The 18,000-nt window shown below is 41.3% G+C and overlaps 1 protein-coding gene across 5 annotated transcripts in view; it reads right to left on the reverse strand.

The window, feature by feature from the left end:
* zcchc2 (zinc finger, CCHC domain containing 2) overlaps positions 1 to 17,135 on the reverse strand; it is a 103,127-nt gene extending 85,992 nt beyond the window's left edge. For all 5 annotated transcript variants that reach the window (XM_034172889.1, XM_034172894.1, XM_034172862.1 and 2 more), the window contains exons 1-2: positions 16,248 to 17,135; positions 5,305 to 5,416 (exon numbers count right to left, since the gene is read on the reverse strand). In XM_034172889.1, the coding sequence (XP_034028780.1) occupies positions 5,305 to 5,416; positions 16,248 to 16,967 (832 nt within the window). In that variant the 5' untranslated portion in view covers positions 16,968 to 17,135. The remainder of the gene's footprint in view (positions 1 to 5,304; positions 5,417 to 16,247) is intronic.
* Between the last annotated feature and the right edge of the window lie 865 nt (positions 17,136 to 18,000).

The following is an 18,000-nucleotide window of genomic DNA, read 5'->3' on the forward strand; positions in this document are numbered from 1 at the left end:
GCAAATGCAGTCCCAGAAAATTCCGAATGTGACAAACAAGAAACAGGTGTTGTAAACAAGTCAATGCTGCTAAAAATACAAACTTCCAGAAACAAAGATACTATTCTGACATGGTTTTGCACATAAGACTGACATAGCATGTTTCAAGTACACACATATATGTCAGAAGGTGGGGGCGACATACCATATTCTGTTCCCCCGGTTGAAAAGGTGGGGGGGACATATCCCCCCATCCCCCAGCAAATTGCGCCCATGGTCTCTGGTAGCCAGCCTGTGAGCAGGACTTATGTCCCTTTTGTCCTTTATTTCACAATTACAACCCCTGGCGATAATTATGGAATCACCGGCCTCGGAGGATGTTCATTCAGTTGTTTAATTTTGTAGAAAAAAGCAGATCACAGACATGACACAAAACTAAAGTCATTTCAAATGGCAACTTTCTGACTTTAAGAAACACTATAAGAAATCAGGAAAAATAATTGTGGAAGTCAGTAACGGTTACTTTTTTAGACCAAACAGAGGGGAAAAAAATATGGACTCACTCAATTCTGAGGAATAAATTATGGAATCACCCTGTAAATTTTCATCCCCAAAACTAACACCTGCATCAAATCAGATCTGCTCGTTAGTCTGCATCTAAAAAGGAGTGATCACACCTTGGAGAGCTGTTGCACCAAGTGGACTGACATGAATCATGGCTCCAACACGAGAGATGTCAATTGAAACAAAGGAGAGGATTGTCAAACTCTTAAAAGAGGGTAAATCATCACGCAATGTTGCAAAAGATGTTGGTTGTTCACAGTCAGCTGTGTCTAAACTCTGGACCAAATACAAACAACATGGGAAGGTTGTTAAAGGCAAACATACTGGTAGACCAAGGAAGACATCAAAGCGTCAAGACAGAAAACTTAAAGCAATATGTCTCAAAAATCGAAAATGCACAACAAATGAGGAACGAATGGGAGGAAACTGGAGTCAACGTCTGTGACCAAACTGTAAGAAACCGCCTAAAGGAAATGGGATTTACATACAGAAAAGCTAAACAAAAGCCATCATTAACACCTAAACAGAAAAAAGACAAGGTTACAATGGGCTAAGGAAAAGCAATCGTGGACTGTGGATGACTGGATGAAAGTCATATTCAGTGATGAATCTCGAATCTGCATTGGGCAAGGTGATGATGCTGGAACTTTTGTTTGGTGCCGTTCCAATGAGATTTGTAAAGATGACTGCCTGAAGAGAACATGTAAATTTCCACAGTCATTGATGATACGGGGCTGCATGTCAGGTAAAGGCACTGGGGAGATGGCTGTCATTACATTATCAATAAATGCACAAGTTTATGTTGATATTTTGGACACTTTTCTTATCCCATCAATTGAAACGATGTTTGGGGATAATGAAATCATTTTTCAAGATGATAATGCATCTTGCCATAGAGCAAAAACTGTGAAAACATTCCTTGCAAAAAGACACATAGGGTCAATGTCATGGCCTGCAAATAGTCCGGATCTTAATCCAATTGAAAATCTTTGGTGGAAGTTGAAGAAAATGGTCCATGACAAGGCTCCAACCTGCAAAGCTGATCTGGCAACAGCAATCAGAGAATGTTGGAGCCAGATTGATGAAGAGTACTGTTTGTCACTCATTGGGCCTCATGTATCAACGTTGCGCACTTGTGGCGTAAATTTACTGTGTAAATTTGAAGTACACCAAAGTTGCCGTGACATGTATCAAGCAGTGCGCACCTGCCCATTTCCAGCGTAGGCCTGATGGGACCTTGATAAATGCGGCGGGTGAAAACAATCGTAATTATAATGAACACGCCCATAAATATTCAGACTCCGCTTCAGACACACCCTCATTTTACGACATGGAAGCCAGGAAGACGGCAAAGAAAAAGAACTCCACCAATCACGATGCGTCAAAAGCGGCCGTCGTATTAATTGTTTTGTAGTATAATTAAAAAAGTGTTACAGTGGTCCCTCGTTTATCGCGGGAGTTACGTTCTAAAAATAGCCCGCAAAAAGTGAAGTCCGCGAAGTAGTCAGCGTTATTTTTTTTTACAATTATTATAGATGTTTTAAAGCTGTAAAACCCCTGTAAAACCACTTTATACACATTTCTCAATCAGGCATGAACATTTTCTCTGTTTTCTCTCCTGTGTAAACACTCTCAAAGTTCAAACCTTAGTAGAAAAATAAGACCAACCTGTTTTCAGGCCCAAACATTTGTTTGAGAAATAAAAATAGAACGCTTTCCTATAAATAATTATGATGGCTTTTAGAACTAACGAATTTAATTTTAACGATCAACCTACGAGGTTGGACACATAAGAAATTATTAATAGTGACTGACAGTATTTCACAGATCCTCTGATCGCGCCTCTTCGTCCTGACACCGCGCCTTTTTCCACTGCGTCAAACCTCACTGCAGGTGTCTTTTTCCGTGTGAAGAACACAGTTATGGGTAGTTGTTGGCGCTCTTTTTTCTTCTGGGTGAGAAGATTCTTATAAACAGACACGCAGACCACAATGCACTGTAAAAAAAGCATGCAAAATTGGACTAAAAAAATCTGCGAAACTGTGAGGCCGCGAAAGGTGAACCGCGTTATAGCGAGGGACCACTGTATTCTTTTCACATGTCAATAATTCTTGACATGTGGATATTTGCTAGCTCAGTTAATAAGACACACCTAATTTTTCAGATTTCTTTATTTTTAAAATGTATTTATTTATTTTATTGTAACAAACGAATGGAGAAGACAAAACCTGATTGCAGCACGGGCGAAGGGAATGACAACACTACAGTTGTAATTATCAATTCCATTGTCTAAAACGATCACACCACATAAAGTTAAGCTCAGCGCTGATCTGGCTCCAGGCTCAAAGTCTGGAGAAAAAGGTGAGCAGCGCTTTCTTTGCGGTCAGCGCTGTGGCCACGGATCGTGATCGAGACCAACAATCCTGCAAAAGCGGGATTTGTATTAATTATTATGTAGTATAATCAAGAAAGTGTTATTTATTTAACATATGCATTGATTTGTATAATGGCAGTTTATCATGTTGATCATTTTCATTTTTATGTGGATTCCAGTGCTGGTTCATTTTGGTGTATAATTTACACCACCTCTCGACCTGGTGTATATTTTCAGCGCACCGTATGCCAACGACCACATTGATAAATGCCAAGTAGCGCAGCCATTTTGTCGTACAACCCATATACGCTCAAATATCGCTGTACGCAACGTTGATACATGAGGCCCATTAAGTCCATGCCTCAGAGACTGCAAGCTGTTATAAAAGCCAGAGGTGGTGCAACAAAATACTAGTGATGTGTTGGAGTGTTCTTTTGTTTTTCATGATTCCATAATTTTTTCCTCAGAATTGAGTGATTCCATATTTTTTCCCCTCTGCTTGGTCTAAAAAAGTAACCGTTACTGACTGCCACATTTTTTTTTCCTGATTTCTTATAGTGTTTCTTAAAGCCAGAAAGTTGCCATTTGAAATGACTTTAGTTTTGTGTCATGTCTGTGATCTGCTTTTTTTCTACAAAATTAAACAACTGAATGAACATCCTCCGAGGCCGGTGATTCCATAATTTTTGCCAGGGGTTGTATGACACAGTTTTTGGGGGAAGAGCGAGCAGCAGCCCCGCAGCAGGGGGAGTGGAGTATTTTTATTTTACGTGCGCGCGAGAGCGGATCGTCCGTGAAGATTATTTTATTTATTAACTACACAGACGTATAATAAAGCAAATGGTGACTGGTTTCTTACACAATTATGACAGAGTTTTTGGAGCGAGCAGCAGGGGGAGCAGAGGCTTTTATTTTTTTTTAATTGTTTACATGTGCTCGCGTGAACGGGACAGGAGGTCCTTAAATTGGGTCCTGCAGAGGCGGAAGGACCGTTGAAAGCGGCCGTCATCCAGACGCAGCTCCTGCAGCAAATAATGATACTCCCCGAATTGGGATCGTCTCATGACGTTCGTCAGCTTTCCACAACAACTCGCTCCGTGTGATCAAGGTCCGTCATGTTAACTTGACTGACAACCGGAGCCGGCGAGCGGAATGGAAGCTCCTCCTATTTGATGGGCGAATTTTCAAGCGAAGGCAGAGTGACACACCGGGCGTCCGTCACCATGCGACCAACGCGAATTTGTGGCGTCTGGTCGCGCCCGGTGTGAACGCGGCATAAGGTTCATTCTGATGCACTCTACCAGTCAAATCTGGTTTCTTATCAACAGAAAGTCAGAAACTATACCAAACATAGTGAATCCATCCACTTTCCACAGCTGCTTACTCCAATTAATGATCACAGGGGGGCTGGAGCCTATGCTAGCACTCACAGGGCATGAGGCGGGGTCTGTTGCAGGGCCCAAATATAGTGAATATGGAACATAACTGGATTGGTATTATTAGTATTTCCAAAGCAATAATTCTGTTTCTCCTAAAGACTCTTCTCAGTGCTGTCATATTTACAGTTTTTCGTTTTACTGCTCGACTATGTACTACAATTAGTGCTCTCCCGGTGCACAATATTCAGCATGGCGACGTGCATTACACTGCACCTCATAACATGTGAAAAAGAAGATTCTCATTGAAGTAACTCAAAGAAGAAAACTCAGATATCAGTGCAGTACATTAAATAATAGCCCTTTATGTTCTCACATCAGAGAAAATACTACATTCATGCGGCTCCTGCTGCCATTAAGAACCTCTGTCCCACTGTCCGGGACCCTCTTAAGTCATTATAACATGAAGCATAAAACATTCTCACAATATAAACAATTATAACATCAATTATAACATCATTTTGATTTCTAAATTTTCTAATGTGGCAGCAATATGTTCCCAAATTGTAGAGATGGTGAAAAAAAGTGCTGTGTAGATGTTTCAGTCCACATTTGTATTTTCATCAGGGACTGAAACGTGCATGACACGTTTTCCCACCTTCTGTAAAGCCCTGTGAGCACATTCAAAGAACAATTTAAATTCTAGACACTTCTTTGTCCTCTGTGTGCAAGCCCTTAACTCACCATTAACTCTTAATAGCTTGCAGCCACTGAGCTCATTTTGGGGCTTTTCTGTCATAATATGATAGAAAATTTAATTTTCCTCCTGCTAGGCATGCTGAGAACATTCACAAGCAGCACATCTCACAGGAGCCATCTATTTTAGATAGCTCCAGAGTTGTTTACCCCTTTTAAAATGGTGCCGTACATTATTGGGAAGATAAGCTGGATGTTGACATCACAGCGATGCAATCTAAACTGATGTGCAGTATGTGAGCCGTGTTCACTCACCTTCCCTTTGTGCAGCTCGTCGACCTGAACGTCGAGTGTGATGAGATGGGGTACATTCCCCTAAAGCCAGCACCGTCGAAGGCCGGTATTCTTCTCTCTGACATGTCAGGTTCTGGACAATAATTGAGACTGTTAGTAACTTATCTGTCATACTGATGAGTGTAGAGTTACATTTTCAGTGTGATATAATGGGATGAACATTCAGACCACAAGCTGACTACATTACAATAATGTGAAAAAGTCTGTGCACCCCTGAGCTTTTACATGTTTGATAGGCCTGTCACACCTTGACAATTTAGCCAGTGCATGCCGACTTATGAAAAATTTGGCAAATACGCTGGCTACGTCAAATAAGTTCTGCAGCTGTCACACCATGACGATTTAGCCAGCGTATGCCAACAGCCTCGTTTCCACCAAGTGGCCCGGGTCGCTATGTTACAGGTCAGAATGGTTAAATCTGGCTTGGTTTGCATTTCCACCACCAGCAGAACCTTTTTGTTTGGTAGGCAGAGCATGTAGATGTTGACATGCACGTCACCGAGCGTACGTACCCGGTCGCGTGGCCTCGCCCTTCCACATGGAGGCCAGACAGAGTAATTCAACATTGTTTAAATTTTGTCTTGGTGGATCATGGGATTTATTTTCATCGCCTGCAGAATGCTGAAGAATCGACAGATGCCTGTGGTCAATGCTGACGTGAATAAATGATGCGCTCTGATGCTTTAAACTTTTCAATATAATGCAATGCTAAAATACCCTTGGCCGTATGAGCATACAGTGGCTTGCAAAAGTATTTGGCCCCTTGGTATTTCATGCATTTTAATTTATTTATGCCATTTCGAATACAAAAACTAAATCAGGCTTCTCAATATAAAAATTTGGAAAATTATGTTCCTTAAACTGAAAACAAATCTCTACAACTTGATATAAATTAATAAAAAATATAAAAACCAAGATAACGGCTGCATAAGTAATCAGCTCCTTTGGTATAATACCTGTAAATAATCAGTTTAATTGCTAGTTTAGGGGATGGATACATGAACATTTCCAAGTCACTGAATATGTCTTGGAGCAGCAGATCTGCTCTGTGTCAGGCTGATCCCATCAGATCTCTGAAGCTAAGCAGTGTGGGACGTGGTTCGTACTTGGATGGCAGACTTCTTTGGAACACCAGCGGCTGTGTGTGTTTCTTCAGGTTACACTGGATTTGCGTCAGGAAGGGTATCCGGCGTAAAACTTGTGCCAAATACCAATGCTGATCTGGCTGTATCCGCTGTGGTGACCCCAAACAAAATGGGAGCAGCCGAATGGACAACAACAACAGAATATGTCTTGGACTTTATTTACCTCTATGGTAAATCTGTAGACAGTTCTCACAAATTGAGTGACTGTGCAAGATGGAGAAGAGTGAGGAAAGCCACCAAGACACTCAGACAACCCAGAAGAAGTTATAAACCTCTCTGGCTGTGATTGGAGAAATTGTGCTTCGTGCAAGTTCTGCAATTTGCATCACCAGTTATACAGCTTCATGACGAAGTGGCATACAGGCATACAGGAGGATTCTATTTCACTAAAACATTAAATCTAGGCTTGCATCTCAGATGTACCTTCTGGCAAATTGCAGCTGGACATTCAGGTCTTTTTTTTTTTTTTTTAAGAAAATCCTCCTCTGTACCACTTGATCATCACGTGAAGTCAAACAACATCTCTCACCTGTTGTCAAGACAACCAAATACTACCCCTGCAAATGCTACGGACATGAGGACAAGACTGGCTGTGCTTGGTCTCATACCTGCTGTCAGTCACATCATCGTGAATGTTTCGTTTTGATTTCATTTAAAACATCGAAGTCGACCTTTGCTTCATTTTTCTTCTGTTTGTTTCGGTTTTGTTTTTTCCTTTTTTCGCTCTTGATTCGCAGGCTTTTCGGTGATGGGGAAGGTTGTAGGATCTTTCGTCCATCTTTTCTCAAAGACTTGTGACTTTTTTCCTTCATTCAGCGATCGTCGTGTGCCGTGTGACTGATCCATTAGATGTACCTTCTGGCAAATTATAGCTGAACTTTCAGGTCTTCTTTTTAAGAAAATCCTCCTAGGCAATTCCATCGTTACTCACGTTACATTTAAAACAACAGATGCTTGAATAAAGGCGTCTCCCTCTTTTATGACTGGACTGAACAATTGTATTTTTTCATGGTGAATACTAAACACCAGTCTCTACATCCACATAGCACAACATGAGAAAGATCTTTCTTCATTGTCCTTGTTGGGCACATTTTGTCACCGTTACTCATGTTACGCAAAAATCACATGGCTTTTTTTTAAACTTAAGTTTGCTTTCACCTTCTTGTTAAACTACAGAGGACAGAGCAAAATTATCTATTATAGTTTAAACCTTTATTAATAACCTCTTCAAAAGAACAAACAAATTGGAAGAGACTAACATTTGTCTTTATAGACATTAAAAGAATAAAAGTCGTGTTACTCACGTTACGTTACTCACATTACATGTTCACCAAGAACACTGCAGTGCTTTAAAACCTTACGTTTTTGAAGTGAAGACTGCCGAGTAAGCAATTAGTAACTCTGTAAAAACTGTTGACTAGCCCTCTCCCCCAATTGCACCCCACAATAATTGATCAATCTTGTCCATCAACCATGGAAATACAATGTCAATAGTCCTGTACAAGATAGTTCAATGGAGTATCTTTCTGAGTTCCTGATACTCCCTTCGTATCTCTTTCACAACGTCTTCATCAATTGAAAAGGGATTTGGGGATTTCGGCCTGTTTCGAGCTGAAACCATCCTAATTTAAGGCTTAATTCACCCAGGACATCGTGAGAGAACAGAGAAGATACAGAAGAGGCCGGCATGAGGAATTTATGCGGACATTCCACTGTTTAAGGACATTTTTTTAATGAAAGACGTACTCCATTATTTAGCAGGAGTAGGGGAAAAAAACTACAGAGGATCTTCACACAGCACAAAATCCCAGTTTACTTTAAACCTGTTAACACCTTGAGACAGAAATTAGTTCACCCTATGGACAGGATCCCTAGTTACAAACAGAGCAATGTAGTGTATTCTATCAGATGTCAGGAAAACTGTAACGAACACTACATAGGTGAGACTAAGCAGCCGTTACACAAAAGGCTATACCAGCACCGCAGAGAGGGCGCCAGTGGACTTCAGTCTGCAGTTCATCTCCACCTTAAAGACACTAACCACATGTATGAGGACAAGGAAGTTAAAATCTTAGCCAAAGAGAAGAAATGGTTTAAGAGAGGAGTGAAGGAGGCATTGTATGTGAAACAGTTGAAACCCAGCCTTAACCGGGGAGGGGGTCTGAGACACGCTTTGTCCACTGTTTACAATGGGTTACTCAGGTCAAAGCAGTTTCAGTCTTTTATTCATGGTAATGAGTCATTCATGTCATCCGGAGAGCCGTCAGGTGAGCCGTCAGGAGAGATGTCAGTCCCATTGTTAGGAGGGACAGCGACCCTGTCATTAGGAGGGTGCTAACTAGAGCACAATAGGTGCTAATTAAAGCAGTTGTTTAGTCACTAGCCTATAGCAGTCTGCCTCTCAGCAGGAGGGGTCTGGTTAGGTTTAAAACTCCAGCTTTTGTGGCTTCTGTTTGTTCTTCTCTACAAGGGTCAAGACAGAAGTCAGACTACCAGAGCAAGAATTTTAGCTGAGGAAGCTTCTGTGATTTGAAGCGAAACGTCCTCGCATCAAACAACCCAGTCCAGTCGAAGATTCAAGCTTCTCTACTATGTTTGTTTGTTGTTGCTGGATTGAAATTTGTTATGACATGACACAGATTCAATTTCTCCCACCATACATGAAATGACATGTATCACCTATTGCATTGTGGGAAAACAACCTGCCACCTATGTCTCAAAGTTAAAACAATAGCTAATTGACTGCCACCTATATGTTAAAACAATAACTAGTTGGCTGACTGAGTAACTTAGTGGTTCAGTGATAAAGTAGTGTTACTCACGTTACACTACACGTTACTCACGTTTAGGGATGGGTATTGATAAGATTTTATCGATATCGATGCCATTATCGATTCTGTTTATCGATCCGATTCCTTATCGATTCCCTTATCGATACCTCTTGTGAATTTTGTACTAAAAGTAGCCTTTACAGGTTTTCTATGTATTTCATTGATTCTTAAAGTAAATAAATATGAAATTGGTCACTGCATCTGTCGCGCTGATCAGCTGTTTGTCATTTGTGCTGATCAGGGCGGAACTGTCGGCCGGTTAGCGCGTACCCGGGCCCTTTCTAGGGGCGGACTTTATTCATGTTACTGTAGCGACAAGTAGTGGTTGTGGGGCGAGTTTTAAGTTATGCTCGTTCCGACTGACTTTAAACAACTGCGCGTGTACCCGCAAATAATCTGTGAAAGGCAGCCGGTAAGATTTTTGTGTATTAATATGATCACACTGTTGGGCGTCTTTACTTCTGCCCCACGTCGCTACTCGCGCTTGTGAAGGCGCTGTAGGCAACATGGGGCGTTGTTCGTGTGTAGTTTGGATGGGACGATTCGTAGATACTTGTTGTTTGTACGAAAGGGGATTTTTTGTGTATGTGGTGTGGGCGTGAATATTCACTTAAATTCATGTGCATTGAAGCTGCAAGCCGCTTGGCTGCGGGCTTATGTTTTTAAATTATGATTTTTGATTGTTACTTTATAGTTTGATAATATAAGCTGCTGATTATTTATTGTGTAATGAGTAATTTGTTCAATCGTGTGGCTGCATCAATCAGTAATGATAATGAGGACAATAATTTGGTGTTGGCGGCTTTTATATGTATTTTAGGAAATGAAATTGATTAAATGATAAGGCACGTGTCGCTAAATTAATTTAAGTTACTTGGAAATGGTTTATGGTATATTTATAGTTGCGTATGTATGTGTGTTTTAAGGTTTTTTTTACCTGGTGGCATCAAAGCAAAACCCAATAAACAAGAAGTGGGAAATGTTACAGCGTCATCTGAGTAAAACATCTGCTGCATGATTAAGGAATTGCGGGTGAAATCCCTTCGAGCGAGGGGCGCAGTAAAATAAGGAATAACGCTCGACAGCATCCTTGATCTCTGGACATAAATAAAAATAAACAAAACGGTGTTTCGCTTTGAAGTTATTAATTCCAACTGGACTCTATCGTTCTAACTTGACTCGGCAGAGAGCCGCGCAGCATTTGGAGCTGTGTGAACAGAACAGAGGACGATTCTCATTTCTTTCTCGCAACAAGACAGGAGTCCCAGTTAGTAACTTTAACCCGCACAAAAGTGACTGACGATTTCACATATTCAGGGATGAAAGTGGTGAAAAACAAAAAAGCTGAAACCCAAAATTACCCCCCAACACCACGTGCATGAAAATGTTTGAATTCTAGAAGCTCTGAAATGCAATCTGGGACTATTCCAGACAATAAACTGCAGTGAGTGCAGCATCCATTTAGTGAGAAAAAAACCCAACTTTCCTTATTCAAATTCATTCCAGCAGTATTCTGCTCTTACTAGGATGCAGCAGTTTTCTAGCTTGGCAGATAGTTCTGGAGGAAATCACTGAAGAAATTAACACATTGAAAATATGGTTTGACCGAAACAAACTATCATTAAACTTAAATAAGACAGGGATGAAATGGAGGTGTAACAGTCACTAGGTGTTCACAGGAAACACTTATTTATTTCTGTATGTATGTATGTATTTATTTATGTATGTATGTTCATTGTTGGTTTTATATTTTCTGTTGTGTTTTTATTCAGATTCTTTTTGTCTCTTTCTCTAAAATTGTATATAATCATTCGATTAGTTATTATTACTATTATTGTTGTGCTTGCTATTATTAATATATAAACAAAAATAAATTTAAAAAATATTACAATTTGTAATACATTTGACTCTTTTATGACAACAAACGCTTGACAGCTGCAACTGCTTAATGCTAAGTTTAACTTTGTAAATGCCATAGACATGCTAACGTGTTAGCATCGGTCCCGTTTTTAAGTTATAAAATACATCTATCAACTGTTTCAGAAGACCATAACAGGTCGGTTTAACATAAAAAAGGTAAATAATACTCACAGGCATATGCTCTTTAGGGTTTTAGCGGGGGAAAGTGAACGAAAAAAAAAATCATCGAAGCACTGCTTCGATCTGCGAATCACTGCTTCAATTGGTTCAAGGTTTAAAGCAAAGCCGCACTGCAGGATCTGTAATCAATGTAGAGAAATTATAATATTCCTGACAAACACCCCCAAAAACAACGGCCACTGTGAAGGACTGATAAGGGAATCGTTAAGTAAAAAGGTTACTGATGTCGGTGGACTGAATCATTTCTTAACGATACCCGAAAGGAACCGGTTCTCAATACCCATCCCTACTCACGTTACAGTGTTACTCACATTACAGATTTTGAAGCACTTCTGTCCAAAGGCTATGAGGGATTTCTCTAATTTTGTTTCATGAATATAGTAATTGAGGGTGGAAGAGATGAATGCAGGAATCTGGCTGTCATATCTACCAGCACTGTCAAAGTTCATCATTTTTTGTTACTCACATTACCTAGAAGGACTACCTCATTTTCGTCGCCCAGGCTAACACAAGGCTTACTTTTGAAATTAATATGTTGTTTTCAATACTCTAATAAGAATACTAACAGAAAATAGTGATAAATTCTGTATTAAGCTCAGGACTTGTGTAATACAATGAGGAATTAAAACTGTGTTTTGGGCTTGAAACTTGCTGTTTTGTTGAGGCAAAAATGAGATGTGCAGCCAAAAACCTAAGGTCAGCTGAACTGGTAGAAATCCTCGTTTCTCGTACTTGGGTACCCAAAGGACATAACCAAGTGGTTTTTGATGTGATATTTACATTTTGAAATTTCACCTGCCATGTTGCCTTTTTGCTGGAATTGCCCGCCTCTATACCACTTCATCATGAAGCTGCATAACTGGGGATACAAAACATCCTTATATAAAATCAACAATGTCAATAATAATAGAAAAGCAAACAGAGCTCTGGTATTGGGATACTAACGGTATCGGCAGATATCCAAATTCAGGTATTAGGACTGGATTGAAAGTGAAAAAAATGTGGATTGTGTATCCCTGTCTCAAAGGTAATTATTTAAATATATACGAGGTCTCTTAGATAATAAACCGACCCTTTTATTTTTTTTTTAACTATATGGATTTGAATGACATGCGATTACACCAATCATGCTTGAACCCTCGTGCGCATGCGTGAGTTTTTTCACGCGTGTCGGTGACGTCATTTCCCTGTGGGCAGGCCTTGAGTGAGATGTGGTCCCGCCCTCTCGGCTGAATTCCTTTGTTTCACACGCTGCTCGAGACGGCGCGCGTTGCTTTATCAAAATTTTTTCTGGACCTGTGAGGAATATCCGAGTGGACACTATTTGAGAAATTAAGCTGGTTTTCTGTGAAACGTTTAACGGCTGATGAGAGATTATGGGGTGTTTCTGTCGGTGTAAGGACTTCCCACGGAGCGGGACGTCCTGCAGCGCTTCCAGGCGCTGTCGTCGGCCTGTTTCGAGCTGAAACCATCCTAATTTAAGGCTTAATTCACCCAGGACATCGTGAGAGAACAGAGAAGATACAGAAGAGGCCGGCATGAGGAATTTATGCGGACATTCCACTGTTTAAGGACATTTTTTTAATGAAAGACGTACGCGCAAATTCGCCGAGTCGTTTCCGTGACGACTCGGCAAATCTGTGTGCGCCGCGACAGGAAAAACACCTCCGTGTTGAAAACCATTTGTAGAATTCAGGCGGCTTTTAATGGCTTTCAACAAGTGAGTAACTGAGAAATTGTTTAACAGCTTGGGCATGTTCCAACTTGCCCGTTAAGATTTCCAACGGAGGTGTTTTTCCTGCCGCGACCCCCCGCGGTCGGGTCCAGCCCGACATGCGACTCTGCCCGCACGTTCTTTCATTACAAAATGACCGTTAACAATGGAATGTCCGAATAAACTCCTTATGCCGACTTCTTCTGAAAGTTCTCTGTTCTCTGACGACTTACTGCGTCAACAGAGCCTGAAATGTGGAAGTTTTCAACTTGAAACGGCGAGACGCTGCCGCCTCGAAGCGCAGATCGCCGTCAGGCGCCGTGGACCGTCCTTAAAGCGACACTACCAGACCAAAATCTCTCATCAGCCGTTAAAATTTTTACCGAAAACCAGCTGAATTTATTGAATGGTGTCCACTCAGTTGTGCCTTACAGTTTTGAAAAATTTTTTATCAAACAAAGCAACAGTCTCTGAGCCATTCCTAAACAATGAAAAAAATCGACGAGCAGGTGGACGACTCCTCACTCAAAGACTGCCCACAGGCGAATGACGTAACCGACAGGCGTGAAAAAACTCTCGCATGCCCACGAGGGTTCAAGCATGTCTGATGTAATCACACGTGATTCAAATCCATATGGTTTTTGAAAAAATAATAAGGTCGGATACTTTTCTAATAGACCTCGTATATTGTAATGGATTGGTAAAACAGTTGGATTTTCATTCCTTCTAATGAGCTAGATAATGTATCTGTAAAATGTTGTTTATTAAACAGGGTTCGCGCCAGAGCAGTTGAACATAGCAGGCCCCTATGCTGTGATTTGGGCCCCTATGCTGTGATTTCACCAGCATAAGGAGGTGTAAAAATATTATGGTGATTTTATTCTTTATTATTAGTTACATTTTTCTTATGCTAGCTTGTCTTGCTATTGTGACCTGAATAAAACCACTGTGCCTTTGCGTGTTAAAAAGTGCTGATAAACCAGTATTGAGACGGGATGTGAAAACATGTTTTTCTATTTTTCTGATGATTCATTTAACTGAGACGATGCCAAGCTGTTTTTCTTGTAGCCAATCAGGGGACGAAGGCAAGTTTCTTTGTCTTATTGGGCAATCAGAGGACGAGGTCAAGTTGTTTTTCTCACTGAGGCAGGGGTGACACGTGCAGCTCAATCAGGATGGTGGCGGTTTTGTATGATATTTCTTTTTTAGGTCATGATTGCGCTTGGACACAAGAAAAAACAAGAGTGCACTGCATGTGGAATGGAAGTGGACCAATAAAAAGTCAGTACAACGCCTAAGAGTAGATTTTGCATTGTCTAGGGTAGGGTTTTATTTTTTATTATAAAAGGGTTCAGGTTTAGTTAGACGGGGTTCCTGCTCAGAGCGCCTGACAGCTCCCCAGACTATGTCTGATTGCTCAGGCAAACTAAGCATGAACCCAGAGACTCTCTGTTACTGTTACTTTGGCTCATTCTCTGTAATAAAGGCGAGGTCAGTCTTAGAACTGGACTGAGTCCTGGTCATCCTTCTTCCATCAACGACTGTGCGGGGTGGTGCCTAAAAGATAATTGTGTGATATTACTGGTTGGTTGTCTCAGGTCTTATTGTGTACACTTGTGTGATAGTGTGGTGAAAGGGACCATCCCATCAGGGGCTTTTCTATTTTTGTTTTGTCTTTCTTTTTAAAGGACATGTCGCACGTTATTTAATGTCCCAGTTAGCAACCTAAAGTGACCTTCAAAATGCAGGAAATAGTTTTTCAAAGGGTTATAAATTTCAAAATTTTCTCGGAGGGATGCTCCTGGAGCCTCCTACAATGCTCGTGCTTGCAATGCTTGTCGCGTGGCTATGCTCCGCTAAGTTCTCCCTTATGTTGTGAAAAAATCCTGGTGAGAACCCTGTTATAGATGTAACATCTCATCATAATCATTCAGATGTCTTGCGCACAATGACACACATTGACACAGTGTTTTCAAATACATTACACAATGTTCACAACTAGTTTATGAAATTAATGAGTGCCATAAGTTTTTAACATTTCAAATTTTCTTTGCGCACTGGCATGCAGCCGAGCACAGGTCACACACAGTTTACAACAGTTTACGATGGGTATTGGCATGCCAGATTGTGTGTCAGAGCGGGATCAAATTTGTGCAAGTGTCAAGGTGCCTTAGGGCGTGGCTTCCATCTGGCAACTCCACCATACAGGCCTGATTGGTGCATTGCTCCAGAGATGGCTGTCCTTCTGGAAGGTTCACAGAAGAATGCTGGATAGCTGAAAGAGTGACCATCAGGTTCTTGGTCACCTCCCTGACTGAGGCCCTTCTCCCCGATTGCTCAATTTTGATGTGCGGCCAGCTCCAGGAAGAGTCCTGTTTGATCCCAGCTTCTTCCATTTACAGATGATGGAAGCCACTGTGCTCACTGAGACAGTCAAAGGAGCAGAAATGTTTCTGTACCCTTCCCCAGATTTGTGTCTCGTGTGTGTCTTTCTAAATCATGTCCAACTAACTAAATTTACCCCAGGTGGACTTTAATTAAGCTGTAGAAACATCTCAAGGATGATCAGTGGAAACAGGATGCACCTGGATGCAATTTTGATCTTCATGGCAAAGGCTGTGAATATTTATGTACATGTGATTTCTTAGTTTTCATATTTTTTATAAATTTAAAAAAAAAAATCACATGGTCACTATGGAGTACTGTGTGTAGAATTTTGAGGAAAAATGAATTTCATTAATTCTGGAATAAGGCTGTAACATAACAAAATGTGGAAAAAGTGAAGCTCTGTGAATACTTTCTAGATGCAGGTACATAGTGAATACTGAACAGAAGCTTCACTTTCAAAAATATCACAAATCAAGTTGCAGTATCTGTCAGAAAATTTGCAATTAGATATTTTCTCAAAATTATTCAGTCCTAAATCCCTGCAGAAATTTCTAACTTCAAAATTCACTGTCCAGCTCGCTGATCGACCTCCTGACTTTAGCTGCTAAAGCTACGCTGCCACAGAGGCCTAGAAAGTGACAATGTGTAACTAATGTCATGTTCCGACAGTATTTACTGAACGTGAATCGGAAATCTGAAATGTGTTGTCTTGATCAACGAACTCACCGGCTCAGTGTTCGGTCCGTTCAGTCTCTCCTCCTCCGTACGGTGCTGCATTTTGTCCAGCTGAGCTCGGATGGACTCTTGCTGGTGGAAGTGGAAGGCTGGGTGTAAGGAGGCCATGGTGAAGAGCAGCGCCAGCTGTTGCAGAGCTTCTGCCGCTGGATCGCCAGCGGACAGCCCGCAGGACCCGGTACCGTCCGGCCCCGGCGGCTCCCCGAGTGCTGGGCAGTGGTCAGAGTTCGTGCAGAACAGCAGCGGGTCGATGTGACTGAGGATCCCGAAGAGGATCCCAGCACACTCCCTGCTGTCAGAGCCCAGCAGTGACAGGCAGACCAGCAGTTTGGACCTGATCACTGAGTCAGCCACGTCCGTTAAAGCTCCCAGATCGTTCGGGTTGTTTGCTCGAAGCTCGAAGTCTCGCAAAATGTGGTAATCTTTCCGAGCCAGATCCTCCAGACACGATCCAATAAAGCGGAGTTCCAGAGGCTGGCACATATGAAGCAGCCCGCACATGACCTCGAGCCGTTTCGCGGGGTCCAGATGCAGGCCGAACCACTCAAACACGTTTTCCTTGTCCAGCTGGGCCGGATGGAAGTCGCCCTGGGTCCAGTGGATGCGCTCGGACTGAGCCCCGGGCTGATCCAGCGGACGGTGTTCGGCTGCTTCTTCCTCCTCCTCGCCTCCTCTCCTGCCCGTTCTCGACAGTAGCTTCATTTTCAACATTCTCAGCGTCGCGGAAAAAGCTTCAACCTGTTAACGACTAACTTAAACACTTCGGCCACATTTCAAACTGTCTCGCGATGCCGCAAATGCCAACGAATTCGAACATTTATTAATATTAGCTAAATGTTCTGGAACACTGCAGCCATAACACCACCAAGCTTTGCACTTCTTCTTGTTCGGCGGTTTCCCCGCTAAAAGAAAGCAGGCTTCAGGCGTATTACTGCCCTCTTTGGGTCATTGGTGTAATTTTTTAAGGCACAGTGCCGCCTACCGTACAATAATTGCTTAAACCAGAGCTTTTCAAGAAGTTTTTTTTTTTTTCCAAAACTTTATTTCAACAAATGCAACAACATACAGTAACGAAAAAAAAGGAAAGGCCACAATAACGTTCTCAGTATTATGAGAAATAGTTTTTTTTCTTCTTCTTCTTCCTTCTCCTCTCTCTCCTTCCCCTTCCAACAGGATTAAATGTACAAACCATCTTGGCAATTAACAATTTGAAACATTCTGGTGCGGTTTACAAGGCACTGGTAACTTAACAAAAGAAGAAAAGAAGATAGATACACACACACACACACACACACACACACACACACACAAGAAGATATACATCTATATACAAACATTAGAGGTCAGCAAAAAGTTGTAGATCTTCTATGGCTTCCATCAGAGATAGTGCATTTTTACATGTCATCTGTTTAAGGGATTTTACATAGTTATCTTGCATTTGTTTTTTAAAGACAGCGAAAATGGGCTTTACTTTCTTACATTTACATGTATGTATAAAATATTTTGCTAACAATAAGGTATTGTTCAGCACATTTCTTGTTTCAGTGTCTCTTGAAAAAATACCAAAAACAATATCATCCCATTTCAGATCACTTTGTAGCTGGATTCTTGAAGATAGCCAGTTCATAAGTCGTCCCAAAATGTCCTGGAATATATGCACTGGTAAAATAAATGCTCAATTGTTTCAGTGTCGTTATCACAGAATATACAGTTGTTTTGTTCAATATTAAATCTTTTTCTAAGC

Source organism: Thalassophryne amazonica, chromosome 1 (genome assembly GCF_902500255.1).
Source record: "Thalassophryne amazonica chromosome 1, fThaAma1.1, whole genome shotgun sequence".
NCBI lineage: Eukaryota > Metazoa > Chordata > Actinopteri > Batrachoidiformes > Batrachoididae > Thalassophryne > Thalassophryne amazonica.